The sequence below is a fragment of the Psammomys obesus genome, unplaced genomic scaffold (genome assembly GCF_907164565.1).
Source record: "Psammomys obesus unplaced genomic scaffold, mPsaObe1.curated_primary_1811, whole genome shotgun sequence".
In the NCBI taxonomy this organism is placed as follows: Eukaryota; Metazoa; Chordata; class Mammalia; order Rodentia; family Muridae; genus Psammomys; species Psammomys obesus.
This window is the reverse complement of record NW_026591497.1, coordinates 481,414-508,567: the sequence shown is the minus strand read 5'-3', so window position 1 is coordinate 508,567 and position 27,154 is coordinate 481,414. Positions and strand designations below refer to the sequence as shown.

Genomic DNA, 27,154 nt, shown 5'->3' with positions numbered 1-27,154 from the left:
GATAGATAGATAGATAGATAGATAGATAGATAGATAGATAGATAGATAGGGATAACTAGTTTGTATAGTACTTTTGAATACTTCTTGTTAGTTCATGCAGTAGAGGAAGGTTAAATAGAGGTAAACTTCAAGGAAACTGCTTTTATTCAAGTGTGCACCTTTATTTCACAGATCTGAATTATGTTACACTTACAAAATATATTTTTGTTGTACTATACATGCATATTATATATGCACATACATAAGGCTAGAGGTACATTTAATATTAGTCACTATGTGTTGTCTGTAAAAATACTCTACCTTGCAATAAAATGTCTAAATTAAATAGAAAAAAAAATTAAAAATTCAAGAAGAAACTCACAGCAAGTCAAAAACGATACCTTCCGGGGTGCAGACTGGGTAGACAAAAGGCTGCAGAGAGAGACTGAAAAAGAAAGAAATTCCTGGTCAGCTTATTGACCAGGCTCAATAGGCGTATTGAGCATTCTATGGTTCCCACAACCTTCCCAACAGTTCCAGTACCTTCTGGCCCTGATACCAAACCACTAAAAACAGGGCACTGTCTCTTCTAAGCACTAATCCTCTCAGCCATAAAATAGGTTAACAATAGGGTCTAGCCAACCTCAGAAGGTATGAATGAAGCTAAAAAGTAAAACTGGTAAACACAGACACAATAAGCAGGAAATACTCATACACTGTCCTCATGGCTGAGCCACTTTCTCCCAGTTCAGTGTTATCTTGAGAAGCACAGAAAAATCCCTGCATGTATCTCAAAGGGTCAAGCTCACACAAATGGCACAGGTCGAACATTCCTAAACTGAAAATTCAAAACGCTCCAAATTTTAACTTTCTTAGTATCACATCAGGCTTCAAAGAGTTTTGAATTTGGGAATATTTTAAATTTTGAATTTTTCAGATCAAGCATGATCAACTGTCTATGCAAAAATCTATGCAAATATACTCCAGACCCAGGTATGACAGCCTAATACTTGGGAGGTAACAGTAAGAGAATTAAGAGTTCAAGGCCAGCCCAAGCTACAGAGTTAAAAGACCCTACCTTAAAACACACACACATAATTTGGGAGAAATGATACTTAACCAAAAGAAAACAGAAGGCTTTAAAGATTTTACCTGCAGTGATCAAAAGGTAAGCGGCGAAAAGCTGTCTGTGTTGTTTCTGTTTAAAATGAAATAAAACACAGAAAACTTATTTGGAAATATTTCATCTATGTATGCCTACCATTAAAACTACATTAGTTTGCCAGGTGTGGTGGCACACACCTTTGATCCCAGCGCTTGGGAGGCCAAGGCAGGTGGGTCTCTGGTCTACAAATCAAGTTCCAAACAGCTAGGACTGTTACACCCAGAAACCCTGTTTCAAAAACCAAAAACAAAACAACAACAACAAAAATCTACATTACTATGGATTAAATCTTTTGCTGCTGCTGTTTCGAGAGAGAAGAATGTTATGTGTCGCTGGAGATCGAACTCAGGGCCTTGTATACACTACATGCTAGGTGTATGATTGAGCTATACCTTCTGGCCTATATTAACAATCTTTTGGTAGCTGCTGACAGTGGTGGCACACACCTTTAATCACAGCACTCTGGAGGCAGAGGCCAGATCTCTGAGTTTGAGGCCAGCCTGGTCTACAGAGAGTTCCAGGACAGCCAGGGCTACACAAAGAAGGGGAAAAACCTTTTTGGTGGGGGCCTAGAAAGGTGGTTTGGCATCCCACTCTTGCAGAAGACCTGAATTTAGTTTTGAACACCCACATAGGTGGCTCACAACTGCCTGAAACTCACCAGAGAACCTCTAAGGGCAGGTGTCAGCACACACATAGATACACACACATACAAACACACACACACACACACACACACACACACACACACAGTCTCTCTCTCATTCACTCACTCTCTCACCTAAAAATAATAAAAATAGGTGCTAGAGAAGTGGCTCAGTGGCTAAGAGTGTACTTCACTGTAGGTAGAAACAGAAAAAACTGACCGACAAACCAGCCCATCAGTGAGCTTGAGGTTTATGACAGACCCTGTCTCCACAAGAGGCAGGCTGGGCAGTGAAGCACACCTTTAATCCCAGCAGCTGGATGCAGAGGCAGGTGAATGTCTGTGAGTTCAAGGCCAGTTTGATTTACATAGTGAGTTTCAGGACAGCCAAGGCCACATAGGGATCCTGTTTTGAAAACAAACAAACAAACAAACAATGGGCTGGAGAAATAGCTCAGAGGTTAAAAACACTTGATGTTCTTATGGACAACCAGGGCCGGGTTCACAGCACCCACTCTCTTCTGGCCTCCAGGGCACCCACATGTATGTGTCATATACTCATACAAATTCACACATACATATAAACAAGCCTTATAAAATATAATGCAAAATGATATGAAAAACATTACTTTTTTTGAAGATGGATAATCAACAGAGGAAGACACCCAATGTCAACCTCCAGCTTCCAAACACCCGTGCACCCCCCCACACACACTCATACATACACACATGGAGAACCTTTCTGTTTGCTTTTTTGAGACAGGGTTTCTTTGTGTGCTCTGGCTGTCCTAGGATTAAAGACATGAACCTCTAACCCTGGCTTCACACAGACTCTTTTGATATTATCATAACACGAATCAAAGAGCTAGAGATGGCGCAGTGCTTAAGAGCACTGGCTGCTCTTTCAGAGAATCCATGTTTAATTCCCAGCATCCACGTGGTGGCTCACAGTATCACTCCAGTTCCAGGGGCTCCAGTGCCTCTCCTGGCCTCCCAGGGCAGACACAGCCGGGTGCGTATATATGCAGACTAACACTCATACATCAAGTAAGGGAATCTTTAAAGCAAGAATAAAAGTACCATGCCTGTAATCCTAGTATTCAAGAAGTTGACAGAAGAGAATCTCAAGTTCAAGGTTTGTCTGGAGTACACAGTATAGGCTAGCCTGAGCTACAAAGCAAAGCAAAACAAAAACCCTCAGAGGGCCAGCAAGATGAGTCAGTGGATAAAGGCTCTTGCCATGTAAACCTGACCACCTGAGTTCAATTCCTGGGACCTACAAAAAGATGGGAGAGCCAAGTCTATGATGTTGGCCTCCTCTGACATCCACATAGGGATCATGGCATACCCACACCTGCGCTCATATATACAATAATAAAGTTTTACATTTTTCAAAAAAGCCTTTCTTAAGAGTGACTGTAGCTGTAGCTCAGTGGTGGAACGTTTGCTTAGCATATGCAAGGCCCTGGATTTGATCTCCAGCATTTCAAAATTCCTAAAACACAAGAAAAAAACCACATATTCCTGACCTGGAGAAAAGTGTTTGCCTAGCATGCAGGCACCAGGACACGGGTTCAAAAACAGGTGTCTTCAAATGGGCTGAGCAAAGTATAGATTTCCCCCCTCCGGTTTTTTGAAACATGGTTTCTCAGGGCAGGCCCGACTGACCTGGAACTCACTCTGTAGACTAGGCTGGGCTTGAACTCAGAGACCCACCTGCCTCTGCCTCCTGAGCGCTGAATCAAAGATGTATGCCACCACTGCCTGGCTCATAGAATTTTTTTTTTCTTTTTGTTTTTTCAAGACAGGGTTTCCCCATGTAGCCTTGGCTGTACTGAAAGTCGTTCTGTAGACCAGGCTGGCCTCAAACTCAGAGACCCACCTGCCTCTGCCTCCCGAATGCTGAATCAAAGGCATGTGCCACCAACACCCAGCCCCAAAGAATTATTTAATTTTTACTTATTTTTTAATTTACTTTACATCCTTGTTGTAGCCCCATCCCTCCTCCCCTCCCAGTCCCATCTTCCCTCCCCACCCCAAACAGAATTATTTTTAAAGCACACATTCTTTACTAACATTACAGCTGTGACTATGGCTGGGCACAGTGGCACATGCCTATAATTCCAGCACTGGGAAGGCAAAAGCAGAAAGATCTTGAGTTCAAGACCAGCCTGATAAGGGGCATAGGAGAAGAAGAGGGAGGGAGGATGAGATTGGGAGGGGATGAGGGAGAGGGCTACAGCTGAGATACAAAGTGAATAAACTGTAATTAATAAAAAAGTAAATAAATTTTTTAAAAATTACAACAAACATCAAAAAAAGACCAGCCTGAGCTATATAAAAAGACTACCTTTAAAAAGAAAAAATTATATATATATATTTATGAGGCTGGAGAGACAACTTATCAGTTAAGAGCATTGGCTGCTCCTCCAGAGGACCCAGGTTCAATTCCCAGGACCCACATTGCCGCTCCTAACTGTCTGTAACTCCAATTCCAGGGGATCTGGCACCCTCACACAGACATACATGCAGGCATTCCTACAGACAGCATTCCTCAGACCACCAGCACCCCCTTACCTGGCTTCCTGCCACCATAGAAGTGAGTGTACTCAGCACAAGTGATGTACCTGAGGAAAACAGAGGATATTTCTAGTTCACATCACAGAGAAGACAGGCTACAGAAGTAACTTATGCCAGAACTGTCACTCACTTGCCAAGGGCACGTCAAACATCTTCAGTGTCAGGCACATAAATAAGCACAGAAAACAAAGATACATAAACATCAGTAGTGCCTTTCCCTGAAGGAAGTGAACTGGATTTCTAGATCTGCAAGGGAGAAAGAGTCGGGCATACTGAGGTCTGGGGGAGCCCTTTGCAGGAATAACAGTTTTTGAGGTTGGAGGCAGGACAAGCTGGATGTGTTCCAGAAAGGAGATACTGGAGGAGAGCGTCATGAGGTATGTGGCAGCAGACAGACAGGGCGGTGGCTGAGCCACAAACGAGTCTTAAAGATCATGGAAAGCACTCTATATTTGCCTTACGTGTGATGACGCTGCTGGGACCCAAACATGATCTAACATAGCTCCAGTCGCTGTGTGCAGGTTTCTACTGTGTTACTGTCCACTGTGGGGATTGTCTTCCGATTACATATAGTAAATCAGGGACTTAATATGTAACCACTAGGACAGGACAGGCACACTGCAGGCTTACGTGTTAAAATGACCAAGAGTTCCCTTTTAGGCATACTAATTTTGAGAAAGCTGTAAGTTTTCCAAGCAAAGAACTAAGTGAAACAGCTGACAGTGCACGCGAGAGAGATCAACTCAGACGACTAGAACAGATCAGCCAGGGAACAGAAATTAAGGCGATAGCCATGAGGTTTGGGACCAGGGGAGGGGAAGCCCAGCAAAAAAGAATGAAAAAAGAGAGATGACTGACGCAGATTAAAAAGCAAAACGCATGAAAGATCCCACTAAGGGCCGGCTTAGGAAAGGGAAGAAGCCCAAAGACTGAAAGCTGAACACTAGATTTGGCAATACAGAAATCAAAGGTACCCTTCCTTGCAAGCGGTCTGGGGCTGAGGCGGGGAGAACGACTACACTAGTTACAGAAAACAGACAAGTACGGTAGCAAATGGAGAGGAACGTGGAGGACGGCCCGCTAGTCTTGAGCAGAAGGCCAGTGTGTAAGCGGCCTGGCTATGCAGGACAACCAACTTTCGGGCAAAGCTCGCGGGCAGAAACGGAGGGCGGTAGGGGCAAACCCCAGAAGAGAGTCCGGCCAGCAGAACGCCCTGACCCGCGGAGGCCGCGCTGAGGGACAACGCGGCGCCTGCGAGAGCTGAGACCTTCAGGACGGCGACAGCTGAGACGAGAGGTGCGACCCAACTTACATCTTGTCTTTCTGGTGCTGTCGCTTCCCCATGGTGAAGGTAAACCCGAAACCGCCGCAGCCGACTCTCAGACTCTGGCGCCTCCGCTCTCTCAACTACTTCCGGAGCTCGACTCACCGGGTGCCGGAAGTTGGAAGTAGGCGTTCTGGGAACTGTAGTTTCCAGGTGCCCAGGGTACGTGCTGGCCGGGCCACTTGGCGGGACTGAGGCTTTTAGTAGAATCCATTTTTCCTGTTTCCCACCGGCCGCCGTCCCGACTTCTCTAAGACTTCTAGCCACTGTCCGGCTACTTTGTCCACTCCATGCTGTGCTAGCCAGACTCGCTCAGACTTGCCCTCCCTTATATCTGAAGGCCTTCAGTCTTTTGACCCTTCTTCATAACCGTGTCCATTCCACTGTACCCAACTCCTCTCTCTCACTCGGTCCCCATGCCCTCCAGACCCATCAGGTGGCAGGTAATCAAGCACTCCCTGGTCTCGTATACCCTTTCTGCTTCCTTCCCTGGGGCCAGATCCTTGGTCTGGGTCTCCTGTCTACACTCAAGGCCCTGGCGAGTTTGTCCGGAGTTTCCTTTTTAAAGTGGAGTGTATGCTCAGATGACAAGTTTGAGGAGTTGGTTCTCCTTGCCAGGCTTACGCAGCTTTTACACAGCTTATGCAGCTACGCCAACTCTCCAGCCTAACCTTGCTGTTTATATTTCTTATGTGCATTGATGTTTTGCCTGCATAGGTGTTTTGTCTGAGGGTGTTGGATCCCATGAAACTGGAATTACGGATGGTTGTGAGCTGCCATGTGGGTGCCAGGAATTGACTGAACGTCCTTTGGAAGAGCAGCCAGTGTTCTTACTCACTGAGCCACCTCTCCAGCCCACTAAGCTTGTGGGTTTGTTGTGCGTTCTTTCTCTTTGGTTTTTTTAAGACCAGGCTGGCCTCGAACTTAGAGATCACCTGCCTCTCCGTCACTACTGCCCAACTTAAGCTTGTGGTTTTAAACACCACTTACACTCTCCCAAAGTCAAATCACTGGCAGTTGACTAACTACATGTAAAGTCCTTTTATTAGATTTTTTTAAATTATATATACAGTGTTCTGCCTGCCTGCACTCCAGAAGAGGGCACTGGATCTCATTATAGATGGTTATGAGCCACCGTGTGGTTACTGGGAATTGAACTCAGGACCTCTGGAAGAGCAGACACTGTTCTTAACCTCTAAACCACCTCTCCAGCAGTCAAGTTCTTGTCTACACATCTGATCAAAGAATTTTCAATCTCCCTGTCCTCTGTTCCAAATCTCCACTTTGATGTTCAACCAAATTATTTTAAAATGTCCTGCCAAATTCCTACAGTGTCATAAAACATTGGAAACCCGATAGCCTTGTGGTTAAAAAAAAAAAAAAATTCTCAGAGCTAGGCATGGAGGCGCACACCTTTGATCCCATCGCTCAGAGAGGCCAGCCTAGTCTACAAAGTGAGTCCAGGACAGCTAAGGCTACGGAGAAACATCTCCTGAAAAAAGAAGAAATCTTGGGGCTTGAGAAATGGTTAAAGAAGTGGTTAAAGAGCACTGACTGCTCTTGCAGAGCTTCCAGAGGCCCAGGGTTCAATTCCCAGCATCCACATGGTAGTTTGCAGCTGTGTGTAATCCAAGCTCTGGGTGATACCCTCATATATGCAGGCAAAACAAAAAGGCACATTAAAAAAAAAATCATTTTTTTTTTTAAATTCTCCTATGTTTGAGACTATTCTCTCAAACCCCACTTTAGGGAGATAGCTCCATCGACCATAAAATAAAGCTTGCTTAATTCAACTGAAAATTTTGGGTCAATGGTCTCTACTCTTGTTCAGTGGGCAAGCAGAGCTCTATGAGTTTGAGGACAGCCTGATCTATACAGCTAGTAGAGAGGCCCTGTCTCAAAAACAAAACAAACAAACAAAATACCAGCACTTGGGAGGCAAAGGCTGGTTAATCTCTGTGAGTTCTAGCACATCCTGGTGTACATAGCAAATAACAGGCAAACCAGAAATATACAGTCAGACCTTGTCTCCAACAAATTAGTAAAAAGAGAAGAAAAAGTAATCTTTCCTGGACACCCCACTCCTCTCTCTCTCTCTCTCTCATAGTTTATCAGAGTAATTTTGCCTATGTTCTGATTTTTATTATCTATGGTCCCAAGCAAGGTATGGTCATCCTTCATGACTCAGTATTTCTGCTAATGTCCTGTAATGACTGACATCTTACATGGAGAACAGCTTCTAAGGCCAGCATGTGAGGTCACAATGAGAATCACATTTCTGAAACTCACTCATTTCTTCTCCAAATAAAAACACCCACCAAACAAGGCTTGTTTAAAGAACACATGTAGAGCTGGGCACAGTGGCTCATGCTGTAATCCCAGCACTCAGGGAAGCAGAGGCAGGTGGATCTCTGTGAGTTCAAGGCCAGCGTGGGCCACAAAGCAAGTCCAGGACAGCCAAGGCTACGTGGAGAAATCCTGTCTCAAAAAAACAAAACAAACAACTACAATAGAGAACACATGTAGTGAAAATATAGTATACTTACAAGTCAGGGAAAGGAAAACCACAATATTTCCCACCCTCTTCTCTCAAACATGATGGAATTGCTTGGAGTGCAAGTAAGGGACTGACCTTGGTACTGACTTAAATACAAAGGGCAGTGGGATTTGAGGCAGGGTTTCTCTGTGTCGTCCTGGCTGTCCTAGAACTCCCTCTCTTAGACCACGCTAGCTTCAAACCCGACTGCCTCTTGCCTCCCAAGTGCTGGAAATAAAGGTGCATGCCACCATCACTGGCTGAACGCATACTATACATATTATATGCAACCTTTAGCTGGGAGCTCAAGTTGCTGTACTCTACTTGTTTCAAATGGAAGCTCAGAGAGGACATGAAAGTCCCGGACAGCTCAACACCAGGATGCACCTCTCTGAGAATTTTATTCATTCCTGGGGCATGGTCTGTGTGGAAGAGGTTACTGGCTCTTCTTGACAGGGGTGGACTCTGCACTGCCAGGGTCATTCTTTGAATCATCTTTAGGTCTAGGCACGGGCTGGAACTTGAGTAGAACAGGCGGAGTGAAGATGGAAGTTTTCACAACAGGAGATGGAGTCTCATCGGTGTTGGATGGTCCACTACAGGCCGTCGTCCTGCGGGAGAGATGGCCAACATATGCCCACGACGTAGGACACTAGCCCACAGGGCTGCCAGACATACGTGTAATAGTCACAGGCTACAGGGGGTCGCCCAGGATGGCTGCGCTTCTAGAAAGCCCCCCCTTGGGGTCTGCTCGGTGTTGTGCACGCCAGCACTGTTTACAAGTGTAGACAACCTGACACAGGCCTCTGAATGACAGAGGGCAGTAAAAACCACCAGTGGACTGCCCTACGGCAGCTTAAAGGCGGAGAAATGTCCCAATGCCTTTCAGTTTTTTTTTTTTTCTTTTCTTTTTGTTTTTGGGACTGGGTAGTCCAGATCTAAATTTGCAGCAATCTTCCTGCCTCAGCCTCCCAGTTAGAGGAAGGCGCCTGTACTCAGCCACCTGCCTGCCCATCCTCTCAAGCCCTTTCCATTGGATCCATAGCTATTTCCTAACTCTTCCTGTTGGGCATCATCTTGTGAATACATGTTTGTAGCATGTGTTCCCAGCTTCCCATGATCCACATCGTCCTAACACTTTCATTCTGGGTATCATTTTTGTGACCACGTATTTGTAGCAATTTCCTTTAAGATTGAAACATTTTTCTCCTGAAGAGAAGCTCATCAAACTCAAGAAAATTCCAAAAACTAACAAAAATAAAAAAGATTTGCTGAGGGATAAGCAATAAATTGCTGAGGGAAAGAACTCTGAGAGTTGTGCAAGGAACTCCATGAGTCCTCACCACGCCATACTGGGGTGAGGTCTGCAGTGATGCCAATGACTAAGTTCCCTCACTCCTGTAAGTAACCACAACAAACACTACTTCACCAAGCTAAATGTGCGTGGAATCATTTCCTTGATCTGTCAGCAGCATATTATCTAAGAGGAACAGATTTTGCTTAAATCCCCCCAAGAAAAGCCATACAAACTATGTATAATTTGACTAGCCATATAATATTCCATAACTACATGAATGCTTATTTTTCTTTCTAGACCTTTTTTTTTTTTTTTTTTTTTTTTTTTTTTATGAGAGAGGGTCTCATTATAATACCCCTCATAGCTTTGCTTGGCCTGGATTTCTAGAACTTTCTTTCTTGAGCAGGCTGACCACAAACTTTTAGTAATATCCCTGCCTCGGCCTCATGAGTGCTAGAATTAAAGACAAGTATCATCATGCCTGGATTCATATTTCTTCCTTGTGGGATATTTTTGTTGGTGGTGGTAGTGGTGCTTTTTTTTTGTTTTGGTTTGGTTTAAAGACAGGATGTCACTAGGCTGCCCTGGGTGGCTTGGAGCTCACTATGTAGATCAAGCTGTTTTCAAACTCACAGAGTTCTGCCTGCCACTGCTACTCCAGAGTTAGAATGGTGTGTGCCACTGTGCACAGCCATATTTCCCCCTTTTCAACTGATACCATAAAGTTTCATAGAAGTGTCTTTTCTCCATGAACCTAACAAAAAGTTTAAGACTCATAAGGCCTCTCTCTTTGAGGGTACATAATTCCATGATTATTGCACTTCCAGGAAGGCTGAGACAGGAAGATCATGAGTTCAAGGTTAGCTTGATCAACTTAGTGGGATCCTCAGTCAGAAAGCAAAGAGAGGGTTGAGGCTGTAGCTCTGTAGTAGGTTAAAAAGACTTTTGCTTTGGAGGCAGTTTCCAAGATGTCAATCAGCCTCAGAAACCAATTCATCGAATTTGAGAACTTTAAGAGTTCATGACTTATTTTGAAAAGACAGTCATTAAAAAAGACTAAGCTGGGCATGATGTGCACACCTTTACCATGCCAGGAAAGCGGAGGTAAGAGGATCAGGGGTTTAGGGCTAAAAGCTCAGCTACATAGCCAAGTTGGAGACCAGCCAGGTTATCTGAAACCCTACGATGACAAAAGACTCGGTTATGCCTGCACAAACCTATACTCCCAGCACTCAGGAAGGAAAACTGAGGCTCAAGGACTGAATGTTTGAGGTCAAATGGAGAGGACTACACAGTGAGACTCTGCCTCAGAACATCAACAACAAAAAGTAACGCAAAGCCCAGGACTTTGCATTTCAAAGTAAAAAGAATGGGAGAAGATATTTGTAAATAGCATTTTATCAAAGACTTGTGTCCTTCCTATAAAAAGTCGTTATCAACATCAAGAAGCAGGGCTGGAGTGCTGACTCATGTACTGACTTGCAGTGGACCCGAGTCAGGTGACTTAGAGGACCCAGTGGCCTCTTCTCACCTCTGCAGGCACCTGCACTCAAATCCACACACCACATGGAGACACAGACACATAAGAGTTTAAAAATCTAGCCACTGTAATGGGGCACACCTTTAACCCCAGCACTCCGGAGGCAGAGGCAGGTAGATCTCTGTGAGTCTAAGGCTGGCCTAGTCTATGTAGTGAGTTCCAGGACAGCCAGGGATAAACAAGGAGCCCTTGGCACAAGAAATAACAAGAGCTGGGCACAGTGGCACACACCTGTCATCCCAGTACTCCAGGAGCCAGAGGCAGGCAGATATCTGTGAGCTCGAGGCCAGCCTTGTCTATAAAGCGAGTCCAGGACAGCGAAGGCCATCTTGAACCCCACCCCCAAAGAAATAACAAAAATGAAAAAAAAAATTTTTTTAAATCCAGAAAAAGTGGACTGGAAAAATGACTTAAGGGCTAACAACGGACTGCAGTTCAATTCTCAGACCCACATGGTGGCTCACAACCATCTGTACCACCAGCTCCAAGAGATCCAATGCCTCCAGCCTCTCTACAAGTACAGCGGTACCTGTACTCACATGCTGATACACATAATTAAAGTAATTTTTAAAAAAATTTTAATCAGGGGCGGGGGGAAATAAAACACAAGAAATAGACAAAGAATTTAAATACACATTACCCAAAGACATACAAATCATAAGTAGATTCAGGAAAATGATTCAGCATCATTGGCCATCAAAAATGTAGCCAGGGCTACAAAGAAAAAGCCTGACTCAAAAAACAAGGAAAGATAGATAGATAGATAGATAGATAGATAGATAGATAGATAGATAGACAGACAGACAAGAAGAAAGAAAAAGGTAAATCAGATCTACAGTGAGACCTATTCACAGCCACTGGGCTGCTCTTTAAGAAAGCTACTCCTGAGGCTGTGTGATAAAACCCAAGCTGTTCAGGAGGCTGAGATGGGGGCATTGCTTAAGCCTAGATGTTCAAGGCTGGCCTGGGCAGCTTACAGTGAAGTGTCAGGTTGCATTACACTGATTCATCGTGGGGCACTACACATGCGCTCAATGGTTGGAGGACAGTCGGTTCTCTCCTTCCGCCACGTGAATCAAACTCAGGTCACCAGGCTCGGTGTCAAGCAGCTCTCCTCACTGAACCAGCCATCCTCCCACTTTTATTTATTTAAAATATGGCTGTAGCCAGGCAGTGGCGATGCATGCCTTTAATCCTACTACTTAGGAGACAGATGCAGGCAGATCTCTGGGAATTCAAGCCTGATTTACATAGTGAGTTCCAGACCAGCAGAGCAAAATACTGAGACCCTGGCTCCAAAGTCCTAGCACTTGGAGCCAGGGTTAGAAGGAATGCAAAAAAAATTTAAGACCACCCTGGTCCACCTAGCAAATTTCAGGCTAGCAGGGCTACACAGCAAGGCCTTGTCAAGAAGGAAGGAAGGAGGAGGAGGAAGAGAAGAAGAAATGTCTAATTCCTAGAGCCTATGTATTACAGGGAGAGAGCTAACTCTTCGCAAGCTGTCCTCGGACATTCACATGCATGCCCCAGGGACACTGGGGTATACATGCACACCTACACAAGCTCACACACACATAATGTTGAATGTTTTCATGAGAATAAAGTGTTGCTAGCTTATGGAAAAAGAAGGAATCTCCCATCTATCTCGAACGGGACTCTATGAGGCTACTTTTAGAGTATGGGCAGTTTCTCAAAACAGTAAACAAATTCTGAACGTAAGTGGGTCGTAGAGTACTTGCCGAGACTGTGTGAGGTCCTGGGTTCCATCACCAACACTGCAAAAAAAGTTTATAGACACGTGTATATACATATGTATATAACACAGTGTAATTATATGTACATCAAAGTTACTGTACGATCTAGACGCCTACTCAAGTAAAAGCATTATGACCTCACTGAAACCCTTCCCTTTGATAATGTCCTTATTTCTAGTAGCCATAACTAATGCACAGATGATAATACAGGAGCAGGAGCTGGAGAGACGGTTCACAGCGCAATGCCTGCTGTGCAAACATGGGGACCTGAGTTCTGATCCCCAGAGCCCATCTGAAAGCTGGGCACAGCCACATGCATCTGTCACAGGGTGACACCAGCCAGGCTCACAGGCCAACTAGACAGGCAGAGTCTCAGTGGGAGAACCTCATCTCAAAAAAATGAGATGAAGGTGGCTAGAGAGATGGCTCGGCACTCTCAGAGGGCCTGGGTCAGTTTCCGCACAAGCACGGTAGCTCACAGCTATCTGTGACCACTTCTAGGGATACTGTATCCTTTCTGACCTATGTTGGGGGGCACCAGGCACATACATGCACAGGCATGTATGCTGGCAAAAAAAAAAAAAAAAAAAAAAAAAAAAACCCTCACATTTACAAAACAAAAATAATCTTAAAATTAGAAAAAGGAAAAGAGTGATAAGACGCCTGATGTCCACCTGTCTTACGCACATGCACCACACACAGAAGAAGCCCAGATGAAACCAGACACAAAAGGCCATATTTTGAGGCCAGAATAGGCAATTTATAAGGAGATAAAGTAGAGTGGTGCTGGGGATGGCAACTAAGGGATGCTGCAAATTTCATTTACTTCTTTTTTTTTATTGTTTTGAGGCAAGGTCTCTCTGTTGCCCTGGCTGTCCTAGAACTGTGAAGAGCAGATCGGCCTCAAACTCAGAGATCCTCCTTTGTCAGCCCAGTGCTGGGATTAAAGATACATGCCACCACACCTGTCTTCGTTTTTATTTATTTTTGAAACAAAGTCTCCTTCTGTAGTCCAGGCTAGCTTTGAACTCGCAGCAATCCACCTGTGAGGCCTCTCAGGCACAGGGATTACAGGCGTAAACTGTCATGCTTTTCCTTTTTTTTTTTTTTTTTTTAACATTATCTACCTGTGTTGCCTAGGCTGGCCTCAAACTGCTGAGCTCAAGCAATATTCCCTTCACCAGAAGCGCACGCCATCACTCACAGCTCTGGAGATATTTAGGTGGCGGTGCAGGTACGAACAGTTGAGTGTGTGGAAGTCAGAGGATAATTTTCAGGTGTCGGCTCTCATCATTCTGACCTGCTTATGACGGGGTCTCTTCGCTGCTACGTAAACCAGGCTGGCTGGCCCCTGTCCTCCGCAGAGCAGCACCGCAGTTGCAGGCCTTCCACAGGCACTCTTGCTTTACATCCGTTCCATCCGGCTTCCTTTTATGTGAGTTCAGGAGATTCCTATTCAGGTCAGCAGCCTCACCCGCAGAGCGAAACTTACCTTTTTGTGCGCATGTGCATGCTTGCACACGTGCTTATGTGTGTGTGTGTGTGTGTGTGTGTGTGTGTGTGTGTGTGTGTGTGTAGAGGCCAGAGGTCAACGTCTGTAGTCCTTTTTTGACTTTCTGGAGACAAGGTTTCTCTGTGCAGCCCTGGCTACCCTAGAACTCACTCTGTAGACCAGGCTAACCTTGCCTGCATCTGCCTCCCAAAGGGATGAAAGGCTTGTGCTACCATATTTGGCTCTTGTTTTTTCAGTGTCTCATTTTTTTTTGATATCTCACTGGGCTGGGAGCTTTCTGGTTCAACTAGACACAGCCAGCAAGCTCCAGGGATGGCCACCTTCTTTCTTCTTCTTCTAAAGATTTATTTGTTTGCTTGCGTATTTATCACACAGCATCTATTTATCTATTATACAGTGTTCTGCCTGCATGTGTGCATGAAACACCAGCAGAGGGCACTAGACCTCACTATAGATGGTTGGGAGCCACCATGTGGATGTACGAATTGAACTCAGGACCTGTGGAAGAAAAGCCAGTGCTCTGAGCCATCTCTCCAACCCTCCAGGCATCTTAACTCTATCCCCAGCACTGACATTACAAATGTGTGCCACTATGCCTGGCTTTTATGTGGGAGCCAAGTCCCCAATCTTACCATTTTAAGCATTTCTCTTAGAATACTGGGGGTGCGTGCATCCAAGCACACTGTCACTGAGCACACACGCCATTTTCGGCATGCAATTAAGAGGTATTCACATACAGAAGACACTGTGACTCTGGAATGTCACTCAAAACAGAAACTCTGTACCCAGAAGCAACCGCTCCTACTCACCTCTTCAGCCACCTACTAGTCTATTTTTTTGTGTCTCTTGAAATTAACCTAGTCTAGATACATATAGTCATATAGTATTTTGTTGTTTGTGGGTTGTTTTGGTGTTTTGTTTTTTTTGTTGTTGTTGTTGTTCATTTTATTTTTGTTTTTTGAGACAGGATTATTCTTATTCAAATTCTTATTATTATTATTCAAAAAACAAAAACAATTTTAAAATGACAACAGGTAGATAATTTCCATATTTGTATGCTGTAAAAAATACTCACGTGCAAGCATCTTTTTTCAGTTCTTCTGAGGGAAGATACACACACAGCTGGGATTACCGAGCTATGCTAAAACTCTATGCTTAACATCCGAGGAACTGCCATGATGATATTCACACGTGGTGAAACTATTTACACTTCACCAGTGTTAGGCATTTTGTCACTGACAAAGACCTAAGAGAAATTATTTAACGGGAAAAATTTGTAGGCCACACACTTAATATTTGGGAGGCAGAGGCAGGCAGATCTCCAAGAGTTTCAGACCAGCCAGGGCTACATAACATGATCCCCATCTCAAAATAAAAGGGGGGGAGCTTATTTTGGCTCATAATTTTAGAGGCTTTGGTCTAGGATCTGCTAATTCCATGGCTTTCAGACACAGGGCAAGGGAGAAACATCACAACAAAGCAACTGGGAGAAGAAAACTGTTCACCCCAGCCATGAAGCGAGGAGTGCCAAGAACTTGACGTAAGAGACTGTCCCAGTGACTCGCTACCGCCAGGAGATCCTTTCTTCCACAGTTTCTCCACTTTTCAACAGTCTATGAAAGTCTTAGCTCCACTGGATCAAATCATTGAGAACCCTTAAGACCTAGTCATCTTTAGAAATGCCATCACAAAGCTAGATGTATACCTTCCTATTCTCCTGCCCAGTGAGGCTGACAGTCAGGATCAACCATCGGAACAAAGCCTAGTGCTACACACTGGAGACCCATCCTGAAGGGGGTTGAGGCAGGAGGATGGTAAATTCAAGTAAGACTGGCCTGTAAGACCAGCCTGCATGTGTAAGCTATGACCAGCTATCACAGCATGCTCTGCAAGTCTCCAAACCCTTAACATGTCATTCTTGCTTAACCGCAGCTCCTGAGTCGATAGAATGTGTAACCACGATGTAGGTTTGATTTGCATTTTCCTACTGACAGAGGGTGATGAGCAGTTATTTCCAGCCATATGTAAGTAAATCCTGTACCAATGATCTGAAAGTATTTTTCCCTGTGAAGAAATGATTTATAAAACTGCCTCTCTACGTCTTCCCTACCCCTTCCCCTCCCCCTCTCTCTCCTTTCTCTCTCCTCTTGTTTCACCTTCTGTGTTATCTTCTGAGAGGATAAAAATGTTCTAAAATTAGTGGGTGATGGTTGCACAATTTATGAATATATAAAAATCCACTAAATTGCCAGGCAACTCAATGTCCCAGTGGATATACCTTTAATCCCAAGCACTCGGGAAGCAGAGGCATGCAGATCTTTTTGAGTTCAGGGCCAGCCTGCTCAAGTTTTAGGCCAGACAGGGTTACATAGTGAAGACCCTGTCTTAAAAAATGAACAAAAAAAATCCATAGAATTGGATTTTCTCCCCATAGAGGAAGCCTTAACTTTTTTAAAAAAAATTTTATTATTTTTAAAAACCTCATATTTCTTGCATTTTCTGACTCTGTGCTTGTCCTTCAACACTCACAATTTTCTGTTCCTCAATAAGGAAAGCACACTTGATCCTGTCACAGTCACAGCACACATGGAAGGAACATCAGCCCTTAAGATGTGTTGGTTTAGACAATCTCACTGGGATATTAGGTCTCACAGCACAAACCTCTTAAAGCCGGGGCACCTACAATATAATGGATTCTGATGCTTTCCCAACTTTCAAGATATAAAGGTAAATAACCCAACTCCAAGTTGGAGATATAGCCTAGTTTTGCTGAGGCTGTACAGTAGGGGAAGCCTACGACAGTATGTTCAACACTGACCATTCTGAAGGCCTCTAGAAAATTAATTCCGTGCGAGCAAGTGTGCCATGGCATTCGTGTGACACTCAAAGGACAGCCTGCACGAGTTAGTTCTCACCTTCCACCATGATCCCTTTTCTCAGGGACCAAACTCAGGTCATCCAGGCTTGGTAGCAAATGCCTTTCCCCACCGATGGAACTCTGGTGGCTTGAACGAGCCCAGAGGCTCATATGTTTGAATATTTGATCCCCAGGTGGTGGACCTGTTTAGGAAGGACTAAAAGGTGTATCACAGGCAGGTTTGGGATTTCAGAAGTCTTCTGCCGTCCACACTGTACTCTTCGCTTCCTGCTTGGAAATGAGGACCTAAGCCCTCAGCTGCTCCCACGCCATGCTTGCCTACCTTCTGCCATCCTCTCTGCTGTAATGGCAATAGACTCTCACCTCTCTGGAACCCCAAATAAACCTTTCCGTTTTTAAGTTGCCTTGACCATGATGTTTTAACACAGCAACAGCAAAGTGACTGATAACCCCTGCCCTGGGCACACTAAGTGTGCGGGTCACATGCCACATGAATTGATCTCAAGTTAAGAGTTAAAAACTAAACTAGAGCTGGAGTGGGGCTCAATGGTAGAGCACGCGCCCATAAGCAAAGCCCTGGATTCCATTCTCAACAATAAACTCTCTCTCTCACTGTCTCTCGCTCTCTCTCTCTCTAACGCACACACAAAGAACTTGGTAAGGCTTCCATAGTTGAGAAGAGGTGTCCCCTAAAACCTTGCCAATACGAGTTGGCACCCAATCCAGAAATATAGGGTGTACATCACTCAGCTATAAAGAAGCCTAAGAGATTTCTTAAAGGTTTGCTTGTCTGCAAGTCCCTTCAGGTAAACGTTCTGTGAGAAACAGTTATTTTCCTCCAACATTCATTTCTGGTCTCCATATACATGCGCACAGACCAAAATCAGCACAGACAGACAGCACCAGGCACGTGCTCAAGCACAGATGCATGCGCACATGCATATTCATGCTCCGACGTGCACCCAAGCACACACTCACACAGGTGCACACACTCAAGTGGGCACACACACACACACCCCCCACACCAGCAGTTGTCAGTAGTTTAGGAAAGGATGACTAGGCAGTGCAGAGAGAAGTGATTCCCCCTTGAAAAGGGTCTCATGCAGCTGAGGCTGCCTCACGATGACTACATGCACAGAGATGACCTTGAATTTCTGGTCCCCGAGTGGTACGATTACAAAGCTACATCTCTAGCTCTACAAATAAGTTTTAACAACACACATTTGGTGAACCCTGCTTTGCAATACAACAATTCCAAGGCTACCTCTTAGCTGTCTCCTTTCTGTTGGGCCTGGGTTGGCCAATCACTGATGTCTTCTACCATTGCAAACACTGATTACAGGTGAGATTCTGAGCATGAAAGAAATATCATGACCAGGGGTCCCTTCTGCCCTTGAGCACACTACCACGGTGCCTTTCAGAGGCAAGAATAGTGGCACTGGACCAGAGCACTGGGGTCAAAGTTGGAGACATACAGATACTCACCACGTGAAGCCAGGGCAATGGAGCTTGTGTGCACTGTGTCCTGCCAAATACGAGAAATGGAAGCCTCCAGGGTTGAGAACCAAGGGGGTCAGATCAACCATGTGACTGTAAGATATGAAAGAAATGAAACAGGATGTTGACCTTGGGCTCACTCACAGCTTCAGCACTGACCCCATTAGAGTCTAGACTCTCCCTCAGCACAGAATACTATCACCACCCAAAATTGTGAGAATTAAGAGGCTGGGACAGAACAACCATCAAATCTGGCATTCAAGATGGCCCCCAAATGTTTTCTGTGTCTTTCAAGCTGAGTAAATCCCTTCCACCTCTTTGAAGTTGATGAAACACCATTCCAGCTTAATTTCACTTCAGACCTTGAAATATCCAGCTTCTCCATCTACAAGAAACAAAGGAGATCTCAGGACAGAGTGGAAGCTGCTCCATACAGAAAAGCAGTCCTTATATGGGAAGCAAGAGTTGATTTCAGAGATACAGAGAAGATGGTGGCTGGCAACTGAGGAAGTCCTAACCCTGAGACAAGGTACAGGGAAGGGGAGGGCTGCTGGAGAAGGGGGATCTGAAGTGAGAAAGAAGCCCCAATGTACACACAGGGGCAGAGTTAGGAGTGACACCATGACAGCCAGGAATGGGGACAAGGATGAAGATGTGAGGAAAGTCTGCAGTTTTCCTCTCATTCTTAGGGGCATCCCAAGTGTACCTAGATTACTGGCTTATAGAGGACAAGAGTGGAGCTTTGTGCCTTTCACCTCCACTGTGGCCCTTGGCCAGGGCAGCCCCCTTTGATCTGTTTGACCTACTGCTAAGCCATAGCCAAAGCCTGTCTGAGGGGAGCCTTTCTGCAGAGGTAAACCTAAGAGGTAAACCTAAGAACCACTGCTGTAGGCAGAACAGATGCACAGAACCTGCCCTCCCAGGACCACCTAGAGTAGAGCAAAGTTCCCACTGACCGGCTTGCTAGTCACTGGAGGGAAGGGGCCAAAGACCCTGGGCATAGTGTAGACGGAGGGTGATGCGGCCACTACAGAGGCCATGGTGGTAACAGGTGGAGGCGGCGGTGGCAGCGGCAGTGGTAACAGGGCTGGTGGCAGGCATGGGGAGGTGGACCGGTCTCGAAAGAGCATGGGATCTTGTTTCTTTGTTTTTGGCTTCTTCCTCCTCTTCTTGGCATCTGCATCAAATACTACAGTGAGTACTGGCAATAGGGTCCAAGCAGAGTAACACAAGGGTTTCATAATGTCTCTCCAGCCAAGGAAAAGCCTTTTCAGGCTTTTTGAAAAATCCAGGAACAATATCTATGGCAACAATGACAGGTGCCAAGCAGGCAATTATCTCTCACCAGCTACCCAGTACCTTAGAGGAAGGATTCAAAATCAATCTCTCTTTCAATGCCTGCCACATCACTCTCCGCCTCCTTCCCTCTGTCAATAGGCTCTTACATATACGAGGCTCGCCTTCAGCTGCAGCTGAGGATCCCCTTATACCTGGGATCTTTCTGTCTCCAACCTCCAGGTTGTTGGTATGTATGCCAACAGTCTAACGTGGTTCTTAGGATCAACCTCAGGACTTCATGTGAGCTGGGCAAGAGTTCTGCTCACAGAGTCATATCAGCCCTACTTTTGCCTCTTGCAGAGCCATATCCCATCTGCATAAAAAAGGCAGAATCCATGCCAAGATGTCTAACATTAAGTGTAGAATTTTAAAGGGAGCGATGAAGCAAGCCAGGCCTGTCAGCTAACCTGTGGCCTCCCAGTCAAGGACTGGGGAAGACTGAGTCCGCCAAAGCAGCAAAGATATCCAGGCCCCAGACTGTGAGGTCTCAGCCTAAACCCAACTCAGAGGTACATGTCCTTGGGGGTGGGGATAAGGAGCTGGCTCCGTTGGTAAAGTACTTACATCACAAGCATAAAGATCTGAGTTCAGACTCCCATTACTCACAGGCATAGCAGTACACACCTGTAATCACACTCTGGGGATGGATACAGATTTCTGAAGCTCCCTAGACAGACAGCCTACCCAAATCAGGGCTTCAGGTTCAGTCAGAGACCTCATGTCAAAACATAAAAGTGAAGGATGAGAGCGGAGAGCCAGGCATGGCAGCCCATGTCTTCAGTCCCAGGTAGGTGGGTCTCTGGGTTTGAGGCCAGCCTGGTGTACACAGTGAATTAATTCCAGGTTGGCCAGAGTTATATAGTGAGACCCTGCCTTAAAAAAGTAAAAGAAAAAGGAAGAGAGAGAGAGGATAAAACATTAAGGGCCAGCAAGATGGCTCACTGGGTAAAAGCACTTGCTATGTAAGCCTGACACCCTGAGTTGGATGTCCAGATCCCACTCCTGTAGGTCATCCTCTGACCTCCATGTGTGCCTTACACGCACTCACATACACATACTCATGTACATACACACTCACACACAATATTTTGTTTTAGAACCAGGTGTGGTGGCACACACCTTTAATCCCAGCACTCTTTGCAGGCAGATCTCTATGATTCCGAGGCCAGCAGGACTTGAGAATGAGACCCTGTCTCAAATAAATACTGTTTTTATCTTTAAAAAAAAAATTAATTTATTATGTATATGTTATGCCTGTAGGCCAGAAGAGGGCACCAGATCTCATTACAGGTGGTTGTGAGCCACCATGGGGTTGCTGGGGATTGAATTCAGGACCTTTGGAAGAGCAGCCAGTGCTCTTAACCTCTGAGCCATCTCTCCAGCCCAATAAATAGATATTGTTTTAATTAAGACACATTAAAAGCGTCTGCCTTGTCACACCGCAGTAGAGTTAGCCTCTAAATTAGCTAATCTTGCAAGGAGGTTTATCTTCCTTTCTCCCTTTCCGTCCCAGGCCCTCTTTCCTGTTCTTCATTAAATCTCATCCGAAAGAGGCAAATTCAGCGTGGAGGGTAGAAGCGGGCACCTTACTTGCACCTAAGATGTCACCGACCTGAGCTTGACATTCACTGCAATGTGATGAGTGGAAATGGGAGAGGGAGTGGCTGCCCCGGGCTCAGTGTCCCAAGGATTTGCACCTTCAGAAGCTGAACCTCACCCTGGGAATACAGGTGCACACGGTGGATGCGCCTCTTCAGGTGTTCCAGGCGCTGGTGCATCTCCAGGGCACCCATGCTGTTGCACTGGTTCAGTTCCCCCTGGACAGCACAGACAAACTTCGCCTGCAATAATTATTGAGGAAAGCCGGGAAACTAGAGGAGAGTCGCCTGCCTGCTCCATTCCCAGGCTTGGCATCCTTGGCTTCAAAAAAAGAAACCCTTCAGCACCATCTCCTTCCCACCCACCAACCACCCCGGTCGCCACAACCTCCCCACTATTCATCCCTCAGCCAAAGTCCCACCATCGAAAACCCGCCCTAAGAAAGGGTAGGCGGAGCCCGCACCCAGAGGCCGGAGAAGAACCCGCGCTGCTCGATCTCCGTCTGCTTGCCCTTGCGCACGACCCTCTCCGCCAGCGCTGGGTTGCGGTCCAGGCTGCGGAAGAGGCGGCGCAGCGCGCGCTCCGTGTAGGTCGCCGCTTGCCTCTCGAAGTCGTCCTCTGAGATGAGCTGGCAGAAGGTCACACTCTGGGGGAATTCGCTGTCGAACTCGTCTAGGACTTCCATTCGAGATGGACTGCTGGTGGTGGGCCGATGCTGCTTGGAGGCGGAGCGACCGTCGGGGCAGGGCTCTCGGGACGGGGACCCTCCCGAGGGCTAGGACTGAGGTCCCAAAAGGTGACGGGAGCCCATTGGGCAGGGGCTACAGGACGCACCCACTCTCTCCCTACAGCCGCAGTGCAGACTCCAGGTCCCCAGACTACCCGCCCCCTCCCAGCCTTCCCCAGGGAGTGCCCGCGGAGCGAGGGGGCGGGGCCAGCACAAGCACACGTGACAATGCCCACCTCTCCAGGCATGCGCGCTCACGAGCTTCAACCCCTCCAGGCCCCCTCCCACCTCCGTGACCTCTGAAGGCAGAGAGGTGCCTTCGGAATTTTGATCTTCGTGAGCCAGGGTCCTCTTTGTTCCAAGGCACAGAGCCCTCTCCCAGTTTGCAGGACCCTCCCCACCCTGCCCTGATAATTGAATCTAGCTTCCAGTTCACTAAGACAATATCCAAAAGGACTTCTTTCTGCCCTCAAAGGGCTTTAGCACCCTTTCAGTTTCCTATCCTACTCTACAGCAATGCACACATCACTCTTTTCTGAGACAAGGCCTCACCGTGTAGTTCCGGCTATACTGGAAATCACTGTAGATCGGACTGGTCTGGAGCTCTGCCCGCCTCTGCCTCCCAAATGGTGGGATTCAAGGTGTAGGACTGCATGCCTGGACCCGTGACCACTTCTTTGCTATATGCCTAGAATGCCCTGATGCCCTCTTGTGTCTTGGGTCCCCCAGTCCTCCCTCACTATTCTGTAGGGATTGAGCCCAGGACCTTATGCATAGTAGGCAAGTGTTTTACTCCTGAGCCTTATTCCCAGCCTTTGTCCTCTCTCTGGCCCCTCTGCTACATTTCTGAAGGTTGCTTTCACCTTGCCTCTTGAACAATCTTCCCCATTCAAACTCACAGAAGTGACCTGGCCAACCTGAACCCTGGGAGGCCCAGAACACCCCTGAGCTCCAGGCCCAAGATCTATCCAAGTAAGGGTCCCTGCACGTCTCAGGACAGATCTGCTGCAACCAACAGCTGCTGGCCCACATCTACCCTAGCCACTAAGGGGGGTGGATGCCAGCTGCTTCTTGCCCACCAAAGCCCTCCGTCAGGCCCGAGACTCATGTTGTTATCAGAACAGTGGCCCTGTGGGTGTTAGTGTTATGGAGCTAGAGTAAGGTTGAGGTGAGATTTTCTTAACCCGGAGTGAAGGCCACTCCCAAAAGCGAATCTGGAAGCCTAGGCTTCCTCTCAAAGAGACAGGCCTGACCACCTCTCACTAGGTTTCCCTTTGTTTCTAAAGGGGCAAGAGTGCCTTGAAACAGGGTCTCACTGTTGTAACTCTGGCTGTCCTGGAACTTGCTTTGCAGACCAGGTTGTGCTCGAATTCACAGAGATCCATCTACCCATGCCTGCCCAGTACTGGGTTCAAATGCATGGGCCTCCATCCCCAGCTTCTTGCTGGGTTTTGATGCTAACGGTAACGCTGCAGGCACAGGCGGGATCAGGCGTCCTTCAAACTTCAGCTCCAGCCCCGCCTAAAGCAGACATCCCTCCTGCTCAGCACATACCTTCCTGGAAAGAAGCTAGCAGGCATGGTTTGTGGGCCACCTCTGGAGGCTTCCTATTTCAAGTCCATCCATCCATCCATCCATCCCAGGGAGTTGGTGCACTCCTGCTGAACCCCAAGGTAATGAATGCCCTGGTGTGAGGGCATTCCCTCTCCTCTTTAGTTATCTTCAGGCATTCAGGGAAGGCTGAATGCTGTTCTGCCCATGGCAATCAAGGCCAAGCAAGATATACAGACCTTTATCCATGCAAAGAGGTATCTGTTAAAGGTGAGCGCCCCCATGCCTGGTGCGGACTCTCCTATCTTCACCTGGGAGCTAAGAGCTTGAAACTAGAGCCTTTTCAGATCTGGGGTCTCCCCTTTGTACTAGTTCCAGCCTTGGAATATGATTCCCAGCATCCACCTTATTCTCTCAGATGGACTCATCCAGCTCCGCACCATGAATGAAATCCAAGCACTTACCCTTCGGCACCTCAGGTTTCTCAGCTGGGGAGTGAATGGGGAGTGTGCAGGTGGGCAGAACCTGGTGGATGCCCTTTCATCATTGCACTGCTTCCCGGTGGCCACAGTAGTGCAACAGGGAAAGAGTGTCCAGCAAGCCTGGTTCCTCTCCGGGTTGGGATCTCAGAGCTAGAAAGCATGTCCACCTGGGCGGAGCCTCGGCCTGGGCAAAGGGTGCCCTCTGACACAGGCCTGGCTAGAATCCCACGTTTCCATGGAGAAGAACGTAAAATGAGCAGGGGGAGGGAAGGGTCCGCAGGTTTGAGGGGCCAAGACTGACAAGAGGGGAGAGAAGGAATTGCAGGTGAGGGGGTGTTCTATGAGGCTGGTCCCGGATGCTTTGACAGTATCATTGCACTGCTTCTCAGAGCACAGTAGTGCAACCTCGTCAGAGCATCTGCGGCCAGCGGGCGATCCATCAACCTCACTGCCTGCGGGGAAGTTCAACCGCCAAGATTAGGAGCACAACAGGGATTCCAGCCAGGATGCAGTCCTCGGGTCTTAGGAACTTTAGGGCACCTAAACTTTACCCAACACAATTCTGAATCCGTCAGACACTCCCAGGAGAGAGCTGAAGGGTGAGCACCTGAGGGGCCTCACACACAAAGGAGAGGGACCTGTGTTCACCTTGCACCCGGCTTCAGCCTGGAGCTCCTTCTAGAATAAGAGGGGTGGTTCATCCGTAGCAGGTGAGGCCCTCGGAGCCTCACACCGGGTCCTTGGTCCGTTCCCCCAATATGAGTTTTGCATTCTGTTCTAACAGTCTCCTGCCGGGAGGAGCAGAACCAGGGCTTCCCGCCGGGAGTTCGCTAACCTAGCGGCACCCATCCCCTCAGACCAGCTACTCACGTGGAGACACACCCCTTGTTTCCACGGCGGGGACAAGGTGAAGATTAGTGGGAGATCCTGGTCAGCAGAGGCCCTGTCCTACACGGACAACGCTGCACCTCGTGGCGCCCTCTCGCCCTGGGCTCCATCTTTAACCCTCTGACAGTCCCGAGGACTGAGCCCCAGGCCTCAAGGCACAACGCCAGCCTCATTGGCTTGCTCACACACCAAGCTTCGCCTCCCGCACACCTATTGGCTGCTGTTGGAAAGATTTCAAAATAGTCTCCGAGCTGCGATTGGCCAGGCGCCCGAGTTTTGGCTCCACCGTTTTTAACAAGGAGTTCTACAAACACTTTCTCCTCATTCATAACTCATGAAAAAGAGCTCTCTGCCCGCCTTTTCCCAGCTCGCTTCCCTGCAAGTATCACTACAATACGAGGGCCAGTCTATTTGGGCCCGTCACCAAATTAGCGAGGACACAGATCCCAGGAAAGTGTCTGAGCCACAAGCCAAAGCAGCGGTTGAATGGGCCCTCTGTCTGCTTGGTGTATGAAATTTGCTCATTACTCCTTCTGGATGGGACAGTCACTCAAAGACCGTGGCCTTACCTCTTTCTGTCCAAGTTCAGAATGTCGTCGTCATCAGGAAATCTCCAGCTGGGCTGGGGAGGCCCTGGCACAAGGGAAGAAAATGCTCTGATGTCCCTGAGACTGTGAAACACTTTGTGGATTGAATGACCTCTTTGGACTCTGACCTGGTACCCAGAACCTGAGGAGCTGTACTCGGTGTTTGTTGGGGAAGAGAAAAAAAACAAAACAAAACAAACAAAAAAAAAAACTTTTGCAAAAGCCAGGAAAGGGCAAAGGGCACCAAATCTCATTACTGATGGTATGAGCTACCATGTAGTTGCTGGGAATTGAACTCAGGACCTCTGAGCTCTGGAAGAGAGGCCAGTGCTCTTTAACCTCTAAGCTACCTCTCCAGCCACTTTTTTGTTGTTTTTAGACACAAGGTTTCTCTATGTAGCCTTGGTTGTCCTGGATTTGTAGACCAGGCTGGCCTTGAATTCACAGAGATCCACCGGCCTCTACCTCCTCAAGTGCTGAAATTACAGGCCTGTGCCACCGTGCCCAGCTTGAGAGAATATTTTTGAAACAGAGCTAGTTTCCCATATCCAGGACTTATACTGTGCACTTTATTTTAAATTTAATCTTATGTGTTTGGGTGCTTTGCCTGCAAATTTGTGCTACCATGTACTTGCCTACTGTCCACAAAGGTCAGGAGTTCCATCCTCTGGAACAAGAATTACAGAGGATTGGGAACCACCACATGGATGCTAGAAATAGAACCCAGGTCCTCTAGAAGAGCTCTTAGCAGCTGAGCCACGATCTGTTCAGTCCCTACATTGTCTTGTCTTCTTTGAAAAACAAAACAAAAAACTGCTATTGGTTTTGAAGATAAGGCCCATCACGTACCACTGGCTGGCTGGGAGCTCACCGAGTAGACTGTGCTTATGATGATCCTCCTGGGTCTTTTTTCTCTAGTGCTCGAGATACAGTCAGCATACTGTGTCTCTCCACATTGATACAAAACAAAACACCCCCAAATTCCAGCATTTGGGGAGTGGAGAAAAGAGTTAGAAGTCCAAGACCAGCCTGAGCTACAGGAAATACTGTCTCAAAAGGGACAGGGCTCTCTGGAGAGAGAGCTCAGTGGTTAAGAGGGTTGGCTGCCCTTCCAGAGGAGTCCAGTTCCATGCCTAGCATCCACAAGATGCCCCACAAGCATCTCTAACTCCAGTTCCAGAGGTTCTGACATCTGAGGACACCACACTCATGCATATTTACACACTACACACGCATGCACGCACACACACAATTATTTTGTTTGTTTTGTTTT

The 27,154-nt window shown here is 46.9% G+C and overlaps 2 protein-coding genes across 4 annotated transcripts in view; both read right to left on the bottom strand.

Moving 5' to 3' along the window:
• The window catches only part of Ppil2 (peptidylprolyl isomerase like 2), a 25,371-nt gene extending 19,607 nt beyond the window's left edge, over nucleotides 1-5,764 (bottom strand). For all 3 annotated transcript variants that reach the window (XM_055610230.1, XM_055610232.1, XM_055610229.1), the window contains exons 1-4: nucleotides 5,683-5,764; nucleotides 4,368-4,417; nucleotides 1,132-1,177; nucleotides 362-424 (exon numbers count right to left, since the gene is read on the bottom strand). In XM_055610230.1, coding sequence (XP_055466205.1) covers nucleotides 362-424; nucleotides 1,132-1,177; nucleotides 4,368-4,417; nucleotides 5,683-5,714 — 191 coding nt within the window. In that variant the 5' untranslated portion in view covers nucleotides 5,715-5,764. The remainder of the gene's footprint in view (nucleotides 1-361; nucleotides 425-1,131; nucleotides 1,178-4,367; nucleotides 4,418-5,682) is intronic.
• Nucleotides 5,765-8,666: 2,902 nt separating this feature from the next.
• Nucleotides 8,667-22,331, bottom strand: LOC129679225 (uncharacterized). Its single transcript, XM_055610194.1, has 6 exons — nucleotides 22,110-22,331; nucleotides 21,765-21,888; nucleotides 19,666-19,886; nucleotides 19,024-19,094; nucleotides 18,698-18,802; nucleotides 8,667-8,841 (listed from the first exon to the last, which is right to left on the bottom strand). The coding sequence occupies exons 1-6, from the start codon at nucleotides 22,329-22,331 to the stop codon at nucleotides 8,667-8,669; spliced, it is 918 nt and encodes a 305-aa protein (XP_055466169.1).
• Nucleotides 22,332-27,154: the final 4,823 nt, after the last annotated feature.